This window comes from Physella acuta, unplaced genomic scaffold (assembly GCF_028476545.2).
Source record: "Physella acuta isolate Inbredline_101_S28 unplaced genomic scaffold, ASM2847654v3 ptg000850l, whole genome shotgun sequence".
Lineage (NCBI taxonomy): Eukaryota > Metazoa > Mollusca > Gastropoda > Physidae > Physella > Physella acuta.
This window is the reverse complement of record NW_026732367.1, coordinates 1-11,081: the sequence shown is the minus strand read 5'-3', so window position 1 is coordinate 11,081 and position 11,081 is coordinate 1. Positions and strand designations below refer to the sequence as shown.

Below are 11,081 nucleotides of genomic sequence, written 5' to 3'. Positions count from 1 at the left end.
TCTTTGTCCCTCTTTAAACTTAATGTTTTCTGCCTTAACCCCCCCCCCCACTTCCATCTAATGACACACTGATCACTTAAATCAAATATAAATTGTTTCATAGCCATTAAAAAGTCTATTTCAAAGCAATGTTTTGACTACAGTAGAAGCAATTAAATCAAAATAGTGTGGCCATTTTTCTGTACGTGTTTTAAAGTTTACATTTCAAATTTCACACAGGTTTAGCTCCTGGTGTTTGCACCCAGTTAACAATACCTTATTTGTACCAACATGACAGGATTGATTTAACTATCATTAGATCCAGCTTCCAATGCTTATTACCAGATTCAGTTCCCATCTAGTTGGTTGCTGTGAAAGTTGCTTTGATTAAGCTGAACTGAGGGTTTTCTCCAAATGTCAACCTATCATGTTACAGGGGACATCAGAAATTGTTTGCTTTGAACTTAAAACTCAGTAAAAATTAAGCTGATAAAGTTTAATTCACCTGTGTATAAATTGGTTTGAAATGACTGTCCAGTACATCATCCATCAATCTATACAAATGTTGAATAGCATACTATCAATGAATATATAGAATAATAGAAACTTTGAAAACACACAATCCAATGTATAGGTATGTTATTTAATCAATGCATATAATTTTCAAACATAAATTCAGGTCATTTAATTCAATACGCAGGAAGATTAAGATAATAATACTTCTGACCGGTTGCATACCATGCCAGAATGTTACACACTTGTAGTTGATGAACACACAACAGAAACAGTTGACACATGAGCTGCTACACACTCCCTGCCATGTTTACTGGGTTAAGGATCTCAATCCAATAGCCATCTGGGTCTTGAATAAATGCCAGACCCTTCATTTTACCTGGGACAAAAATGTTACATTAATACTTAAAATGCTTTTATAATTATGAGACTTATTAAGCTGCACACTAAACCAAACAGTGGAAACAAGCTGAATTCTTTGAGGCCAAACAAAGTTACCTCACCAAAATCACCTAGACAGATCTAAAACAGTACCTCGCTAGGACTATTTTAGCACAAGCAAAAAACAACTTCTGATAAAAAAAAACCTAGACAGATCCAAAACATTACCTCACTAGGACTATTTCAACACAAAACAAAAAAATGACTTCAGCTACAACCATCTTAACATAAGCAAAAGTTTCTCTCAAATAACTCTCTGGCCTCACCTCCATCAGGTTTCTTGATAAAAGGTACACCCAGCTGCTCAAACCTCTCACATGCTTTATAAACATCTGGCACCACAATGCCTATGTGACCTGAAGTTGTCAAACAAAAGTTTTTATATCATAATATTAAAATTCGTATTTTACTTGACTTAAAAAAATTATCCAGAAATTAACTTAATCTTTGTTTTTCTCATTGTATTGTTTTATCACAAACTACCTAGTTCTCTTTTATCACAAACTAGATAGTCCCCTTTAATCACAAACTAGTTACTTCCCTTAGTTCCCTTAAATCAGAAACTAGTTAGTTCCCTTTAATCACAAACTACCTAGTTCCCTTTTATCACAAACTAGATAGTCCCTTTTTATCACAAACTAGTTAGTTCCCTTAGCAGCTTTACATTAAATAGATTAAATAGAGTTATTCAGTTGATGTTTACTGTAAAAGAAATCCTCTGTTTTGTGCTGTTGTATTGTGTTTTAGAAAAAAAATTACAACTAACACAGAGCCTACGTAGCACTCACTCTATGACTATGTATGGTGCACAACTGATTTATTATGAAAGGAATAGTACAGTCACTTACCAAAGCCTCTTGGTTCAGAGTTACCATTGTGATAAACTTGTTTCTCTTCTTTTTCAGTCCCATAATTGCTAGGGGAGAAGATGTATAATATTTTCAACTTGATAGGATCAAATGGTGTAAATCTATGTACTGTGGTTTAAGTTTAAACCTTACAGCATTATCTAAGGAATGTTATACTAGTTTACATTTAGATATGTTAAGTAGCCTAAATAGTAATTTTTAACCGGCAAAAAAGTTGTACAAAATTTTCTGAAAAAAAAATAGCTTACTGTGTAAGTTCTAGTGTAGCTTTTCTAGAAAAACAAAATTTGGCTCGTTCTTTAGGATCAGAAGGAACATCAGCTGGGTTTTCATAGCCCATAAAGTAGAGAGAAAAGTCCATTGATGGAAAATCTAATTTTAACAACAACCTGGAAAAATGATCTGGTTAGCTCATCATCATCATCAATATAGGAAAAAAACTAAGCATATTTCTCAGAATTCTAGTTTTTTTATGATTAAATATAATATTTTAACTAAACTAATAAAAGGAATAAGATTTATATATATGGCTCCTTTTGCTTTGAGAGACAATTATAAAATTATAAAATAAATTATTTGTCATAAAATTTAGTGTAATTCTAATCAATAAGAGAGATGAATAATGTATTTAATTGATTTGAAATAGGGTTCTGGCATAAATATACAAACTATTAACCTGACCAAACAACACTGGTTTAGGGCCTGTGTGGCTAAAAAAAACTCTAGAGGTTGCCCTACCACTCATCCAAAATAACCTATGCATTTTTATTGATCATTAACCATGTCCAAATATTATTAAATTATTAAATCTTGTAATTAATATGAAACTTTCAATAACAAGATTACTGCACCTTAGGTAAGGTGTAGGACTGTGGTTGTTAATGATAGCCTTGTGATTAAAGTATCTTCATCAGTGATATTAGCTAATTGTAATTAGTGATGGATATCTAATAAAAAAAAACACCATAAATAAAAGCTTACGTCATGCCCATTACTCTCGAGTAAAAATCAAGTGACTTCTTGGGGTCTTTAATTCTAACCATTGTCTGCTGGAAGAAGAATCCCTGGGAGAAAAAGAAGAAACAATTTTTAAAATAGACAATAGACCTACTAGTACTATTTACTAAAATAATGGAAAATTAGCTTTAGTAGTTGTGAATCTTAAAATGGAGTAACAACTGCATCTACAGTATATTTTAGTTAAGTTTAGCTTAAGACGACAAAATGCGTTTTTTGTTTTTATCGGTTCAGTTAAAATTAAGTGTTAAAGTTAAAACTTGATAACAATATTGATCTAGCTCTAAGTTTGTATTACCTATTACTAATAGATCTACTAATATAAACTAATACATAGTGTTGATACCCATGGAATGACCAATTTTTTATCAATTTGCATTTGGGCTCCAAATTAAATTTAAATTAATAGGCCTTACGATTAAAAATACTATAAGTAGATCTAAATCTAGATCTATATCTAGATTCTAGATCTAGGTGTTACCTCTGTTTCTGGTGGTGCGGGTACACAAGCTTTCTTCGCATCTTCGTCTGAAAGTGCCATTTTTTTATGATTCAATCCTTTGCCAGCAGAATTTGATAAAAACGAACCGATAGGAGAGCGGATGTATAAACTCGATCTTGATAAGACTAATCGAAATATATTTGACTTCGTGGCAAACATGCAGGATCTAATAAAAGTGACGCAGCAGTATTACTATTTTAGTTGATCCAGTAGGCTAAATCCACTTATCTTACAGTTCCTTTACAAAATGTTAGAAGAGGTTAAAGGTCATTCCGAGCACAACAAGTTGGATAACTCATTTTTATTTAAATTACTTTCGTCCTGTGAATTATGTTTCTTGAGTTTTTATATCATGTTAGTTATTGCAGTGAGTAAATCGATTAATGAAAATAAAGTTGTCAAGATTTTTAAAGAAGTGTTACAATAATGGAAAAATAAACTATGCCAACTATTACCATGTTTAGAGTTGTTAATTTAGAGAAGACAAAATATTTCGATCTTACCACTAGTTAATATGAAATCAAATGTAAGAAGTAGAAGCGAGTCTTTTTCTATGCGGATTAAAGGAGGGGAGGGGCGGGGGCGAAGAAGGTCTATCCCCCCCCCCCAACGAAATTGAATTAATATAGCAAACATATACTTTTACCAGTGCCCCCCTCCCCCGAAAATATCAAGTGCCCCCTCCCCCCCCCCCCCCCCCCCCCGACCCCTGGAAAAAACACTAGATGTAAAATAGGCCAATTTAGTAAAATCTACGACCTACGAAGACATTGGATTATTTATTTTATTTATTGTTCTCCTAACTTTTCAAATTTTAGCCAAATTAAAACGTCTATCTGATGTAGTTGATATAACAGTATTAGAATAATTTACACACACAGGCACTCTATGAGATGTCACTACCGGACCTACGCAGTCTAGACACAACCGTCTTGATTCTTTCATCTCATCCACTGTTTCTGTCTCCTAAAACAATTTTTATTTTATTTTTAGCCATCCCTACTTACCCGGATGTCAGTGCACTTAGCGTAGTGACGTCATTGCTTTAGTCGTCCCCTGTTTAGGTAGGCTAATTGAGGGGGGGGGGGACGTTGTCGTATAAAGATATGATCACATTATGCTATACAGAAACAGAGCAGGAACTTTAATGAATAGCCCAGAAAATAAATACAAAGCTGCTAAAAAGTAATTAGTGAGGTGGGGGGGGATAACTGCTTATATTTCCCCTTTTAGATTGAAACAGGTTTTAGATTAGTAGATAGATATAATATATATTCAATATCCCCGTGCATACCAGGAACTTGATTTTCCCAAAGTCATTTTCAGCTTCATCTTGATTTCAAGAATTCCGGATTCATAAGTTCGGTGACTCGGGTGGTTTTGTATGGTCTACGTTTGTTTAACAGACGGATATACCGGCGTATCAGGAAGTGGTGGTGTGGGAGGGGGAGATACAGGCCTGTTATAAACCTACAGGAGAGAAATGTAGGCTTATATTAACCTACAGGACAAGAGAAATATAGGCCTATATAAACCTACACGACATGAGGGAAGTTTAAGTTTGTATAAATTTACGGCTGGGAAATTCATGTTCGCCGGCAGTGTATCGAACCTACCCTATCCTAAAATCATCTGCAGTGTGTATCGAACCTACCCTATCCTATAATCGCCGACAGTGTGTATCGAACCTACCCTATCGTATAATCGCCGACAGTGTGTATCGTACCTACCCTATCGTATAATCGCCGACAGTGTGTATTGAACCTACCCTATTCTATAATCGCCGGCAGGCAGTGTGTATTGAACCTACCCTATCATATCCGTGACCGTAGCCCGAACATAGCCAACCCCAGGACAGCCCAAACCCCATGCCAACCCCAACACTAATGAAGTAACCCCGAATATTGGACCCAACCTGACCTGCCACAAATCCTAACAGTGATACTGGCAGCATAAAAGCCTCAATACAACCGGTTATCGTTTTACCGGCAATCATAAAACTTGTTCAAATAATTTTATGGTTGTCACAACTGCTCAAGTTACTTAACAATTCATCCAGTTTTTCTAGGCGTGCTAAATATCACAGAGGCCTAAGCCTTCTTAACAAGTACACCAGAGGCGTAGCGACCCTTCCCGGCGCCCGGGGACATACTTTCAATTTGGCGCCCCCCTCGGGAGCAAATTTTCGATTTGCACCCCCCCCCCTCGAACTTTTCATTTGCACCCCCCCCCCCTCAAACTTCCGATTTACACCCCCCCTCTCGAACTTTTCATTTGCACCCCCCCCCTCAAACTTTCGATTTGCACCCCCCCCCCTCGAACTTTTCATTTGCACCCCCCCTCGAACTTTTCATTTGCACCCCCCCCTCAAACTTTCAATTTGGCGCCCCCCCTAAGGTCGGCGCCCGGGGACATATGTCCCCCCCCGCCCCCCCCCCCTCCCCCTTCGCTACGCCTCTGAAGTACACATAATCGTAATGTTAGACTGTGTAAAGCAACCAAAGAATTATCTTTTGATATATATTTTTATTGCCTCGTTATGTTTATTCTGTGAGGGCTCAAGGTAAAAATAACAAGACTAAAATGTAGGCCTGTGTTCACGTTATGAAACTATTGGGCGTGATCAAATATACTTCAAATGTAATACTTAGTCCGTGCATTTAGGTCTCTTTTGTTACTATAAGCCATAAGCTTTTGTAAGGTATTAAGATTGTTCCTTGAACGTTGCGAGCTACACAATCAAGTGCATGGTTTGAAACGTGTATATATAAAATATGTTAAACGAGCCGACCCGCTGCGTATCATACGCCGCTATTTAGTTGTTTTTTTTTTTTCTACTTTTCAGTAATTTATAATTTGTGAATTCGACAGTACCAATGCTGCCACTGAAAATATTTGCTTAAAAACACTAAACCCCCCCCCCCCCTCCCCCCCTCCCCCCCCTCCCCCCCCCCCCCCCCCCCACCCCACGTGAAAGCAGCCTCCTCTTAGTTACCTCCTCTAAGTTTAAAATCGTTTCAAACTAAATTATCTGCCCCTAATAGCCGTCACCAAACCCGTCTCTATGATTGTAAAATGTAAACAGCGTGACCACAGCTCACCAGACATATATAGATTAAGCCCAACCAATGTTTTGATAATTTATATTAAAAACAAATAAGGGACGGCGGTAGAGCGCTAGACTGCTAACCCGAAAGTCTCGAGTACGAATCCGAGTCCAGGTCAGTAGAACGTCCCTGAGTCCACCCAGCTCTGATGGGTACCTAACTCACGTTAGGGAAACTAAAGGCGGCTGGGCAAATTGCTGATCACATCTTCTCTTCGTATACCGAGGTCAAGAAACAGATTAACTTTACTTCATCTGCCCAATGGAAATAGTTTTCTGCTTTAAATAAAACTTGTTTTAAATGCCAAGTAATTCTATAGATATTAAAGTTTACAGGTAATTCAATGTTTTAAAAGACCTTGAGAAAAGATTGTGTAGTTGTTTACCTTTGCTAATAAAATAGGAGTTGTATCCCTTAGAGTGATACTTGAATTTTATTTTTAGTTATTTATTTTTAATTAGTTGTGTTGACTTTTTTCTATCAAAATATTCCGTGGATAGTGCTTTGTGCATTCACATCCATAGAACGAAGTGCATATTAAAAACTTTAATGATGCACTTGTAATTGAATAGCTCGTTAAAAATACTTTTAAATTATGAAATGAAATAGTTGTGGTTGATATATTCTTAAATTTAAGATAATACGTTTATTTTTATTTTTTTAAAGGGCTCGGGGTTGTTTTTGTGTCTATTTCGAAATGATGAGAACTATTCGTCCGCGGAGTCTTCTGATGAATGAGTGAATGCACTTTCGGAATGGCTAAATGTAAATTCGACCACGACCCACACGAAGTTTACTTAACATTACGCAAGAGTTAACGTCACCTGTTTGCTTCTTATTAACGAGAAAAATGTGTCATTCATAAGTCCAAGTCTCAAATCTCGTAATGCTATATAAACAATATCTTGTAGAAGTGCCTCCACTCCAATAAGGGACGTAACCACTCCTTTATTAAACTTTGTTTTCCTTAACCTCGTTGGGTATTCCTGACATTGCGGCACTGACATCATTAAGCAACCAGTGAGATAGTTAAGTACACGTGTCCGTGCACGTGTCTGCTTGGGATAGGACTAGCTATACCGCTTGACCACACCATTGAAGTTTAAAATCAATCCAATAATTTTGAACGCATAGTCTTTGATGTGACACGATTCCTTAAGGCCCTTGCTAGCTCCATCAAACTTGGGATAATATTTAGATTTTAGCGCCGAACATCCAGATCAATAATCGACAGCTAGATCGAATTATGAGCAAATATTGACCATTCTCCCACACAAACAGAAGATCCTGGGCTATTGATTTAACTACGGAGAAAAGATCAGCAGAAACGGATCTTCTCTTTCTATCGATATTTTAATTTTTCAACATTCTCGTGCTGTAGTACGTGCATCAATATCTCCTGCCCGAACCTTTCAATTCTCTACTGGACTGGGCTGTTACATTATTCAGGTCGTTTTGCTTAGAACACAACACTAGACAGACAGGAAAGTATACCTACATACACACACACGCGCACGCATACACACTCGCACTCATGCATGTAACAACACACACACACTCTCTCGCTCACACACAGACTCTCTCTCCCACACATATATATATACACACACACACACAGAATACACTCAAGGGAAATAATCATGATATATACTATACAAGGGACGCTATAACCAACCAGACATAACGTAACAAGGACTGTCACTCAACTTCCAATCTCCACATTCTCTGCCCACCTCCACATTCTCTGCCCACCTCCACATTCTCTGCCCACCTCCACATTCTCTGCCCACCTCCATATTCTCTGCCCACCTCCATATTCTCTGCCCACCTCCACATTCTCTGCCCACCTCCACATTCTCTGCCCACCTCCATATTCTCTGCCCACCTCCATATTCTCTGCCAACCTCCATATTCTCTGCCCACCTCCACATTCTCTGCCCACCTCCACATTCTCTGCCCACCTCCATATTCTCTGCCCACCTCCATATTCTCTGCCCACCTCCACATTCTCTGCCCACCTCCACATTCTCTGCCCACCTCCATATTCTCTGCCCACCTCCACATTCTCTGCCCACCTCCACATTCTCTGCCCACCTCCATATTCTCTGCCCACCTCCACATTCTCTGCCCACCTCCACATTCTCTGCCCACCTCCATATTCTCTGCCCACCTCCACATTCTCTGCCCACCTCCACATTCTCTGCCCACCTCCATATTCTCTGCCCACCTCCACATTCTCTGCCCACCTCCACATTCTCTGCCCACCTCCATATTCTCTGCCCACCTCCACATTCTCTGCCCACCTCCACATTCTCTGCCCACCTCCACATTCTCTGCCCACCTCCACATTCTCTGCCTACCTCCATATTCTCTGCCCACCTCCACATTCTCTGCCCACCTCCACATTCTCTGCCCACCTCCATATTCTCTGCCCACCTCCATATTCTCTGCCCACCTCCACATTCTCTGCCCACCTCCACATTCTCTGCCCACCTCCACATTCTCTGCCTACCTCCACATTCTCTGCCCACCTCCACCAAGTAAATATCTTTCCGTAACTTAATTTACCATATGGTAGCGTCCATCTGTCTTTCCATCGTTACTGTCTTAATATCCTTGACTCGTACACTTTATACATAGCATACATGCATACCTGTTACCAAAGCAAAATCTAGAAAAGGATTTTTTGTTTGAAAACTGATAGAAGTATCAACACACGGTATATAGAAAAGAAATCGTCTGCGGGCCACTTTTACAAGACAGGAAGGTCAATATTGAACTAGACTATGAAATTGTACATCTATGGAATGCAAGTTTACTTTCACATCTATAGAATGTTTAATGTCACATCTATAGAATGTAAAATGTCACATCTATAGAATGTTAAATTTCACATCTATATAAAGTTTGTTTAATTTCAAATCTATAGAATGTTAAATTTCACATCTAAAAATGTTACTTTAACTTCAAATCTATAGAATGTTTGTTTAATTTCACATCTATAGACTGTTTGTTTAATTTCAAAACTATAGAACGTTTGTTTATGAATACACGATAGGGTTCTAATTAATTTCCTAAATGAGTTAAATTAGTATCATTTAAATAAAAAATTGATGAATCTATGTGCTAAGGTATGTTATTTGTATAAGTTTTCGTTGAGAGATGAAGGTGCATCTATGACGATCGTCATCTCTAAGAAATCGGGCATATTCTGTAAAACAAAAAAATGTGCCCTCCCCCGCCCATATAACGTTATATCATTTACGTAGACCAACGTCTATCATGTTATATATCATCTATAGAAACTAACCGTATCCTACACAATAACAATTACAATATGGTAGAAATTATTTTATTGAACAACGATATATTTATTGCCATAAATTTGGTAGGCTTTTATAGATAACTCTTAACATCTTTATTAGAAAAACAATGTTAATTCTTTTGATAAGACACAAAAAATAGATGTGTTAACTTACCCAATCAATTATAAATAGCGTAATTGCATGGATAACAAACCCTTGACGTAAGGTAACAAGGTTGTATGTATGTAATTAAACAGCAACCTGTAATTAGATTAAAACAAGAACGTGGGTTATGACGGCCTGTCGAGATCGCCCGTTTGTACACACACTATTTGGCCACAATAAAATATCAAAGCGCGATTCCACTAAGATGAAAATACAGTTAGGGTCAAAGCTAATCAAAACGGCATTATGAGTATAGTCGGGCCTAATGTTCGTATGTAGACTGGAATGAGGTCGACAGTGTGACTGCCAGACTTTTTTCTCCGGGGGAGGGGGGCACTTGATATTTTCTGGAGGGGGGGGGGGGGGGGGGCGGATAACATATTCCGTGGGGGGGGGGATGACAGTGGTAAAAGTATGTTTTCTATATAAATTCCATTTCTTTCGGGGGGAGGGGGGGCTAGAGATATGCCTAGAAGAAACTCTGGAGGTTTAGGGTATGTGTAGCGGTCCAATAAAAATAAATTGTCTGCTTATAAGTTATACGTTGTTAATGAGCGAAAAAAAAAACATCAAGCAGCAATAAAATTATTTGACTTCAAGAAACACCGCCATTGAGCGCGATGAAATGACGTCACAGTGCCAATATGAGGCTCTGTGGACATAGCTGCAGCTCGTGCCTAGCTGGCCACACCCCCAGTGTCTATATAGGCGCCACCAACTGTTGATCTTCTTTTGTTCTCTGACGTAATACTGTCCCAGGGTACATAAAAAGGCAGAATTCTAACGGCCGGGACATTCTCTATCAGGTTTTTCTTCAAAGTTTAAAAGTCCACGGCGTCTAGTTAATAAACTAGTGTCAGCGTCATTTTATTTTGATTAAACTTCTAAATCGTTTCGGAGAATGGCGTCTTGTCTTATAAAAGTTGTTTTGATTTTAGCAATGTATTTTATTTTTGAAGTTAATGCAGGTAAGATCGTTTTCTTCATTTCTTTAATTAAAACGCAACAATTGAACAAAATCCGGAGCATTCCACTACCTTTGTCCGACAAAAAAAAAGTATGGATGTGCGATCGTGGTAGTATTTTAATATCATTTTTAGTGGTGTTTAGCCCAGAGTTATGTTGAAGGCTGTTAAGATTTAGTTAGCGATGACATTACCGTTCTATATTAGTTTACAACCAA

General features: G+C 38.0%; 1 protein-coding gene across 1 annotated transcript; it reads right to left on the bottom strand.

Annotated features, from left to right (window-relative positions):
* Positions 1-603: 603 nt before the first annotated feature.
* On the bottom strand, positions 604-3,584 carry LOC131952083 (lactoylglutathione lyase). The gene is made up of 6 exons (XM_059314579.1): positions 3,301-3,584; positions 2,784-2,866; positions 2,051-2,191; positions 1,782-1,849; positions 1,200-1,289; positions 604-871 (listed from the first exon to the last, which is right to left on the bottom strand). Exons 1-6 carry the CDS (start codon positions 3,478-3,480, stop codon positions 783-785), a joined length of 651 nt encoding a protein of 216 aa, XP_059170562.1. The 5' UTR covers positions 3,481-3,584; the 3' UTR covers positions 604-782.
* Positions 3,585-11,081: the final 7,497 nt, after the last annotated feature.

Coding starts and splice junctions, on each gene's coding strand:
- LOC131952083 (XM_059314579.1), bottom strand. CDS start 3,480: ATGTTTGCCACGAAGTCAAATATATTTCGATTAGTCTTATCAAGATCG. Junction 1,290..1,781: donor CTCTGAACCAAGAGGCTTTG/GTAAGTGACTGT, acceptor TGACAACTTCAG/GTCACATAGGCATTGTGGTG. Junction 872..1,199: donor TATCAAGAAACCTGATGGAG/GTGAGGCCAGAG, acceptor TTTTTGTCCCAG/GTAAAATGAAGGGTCTGGCA.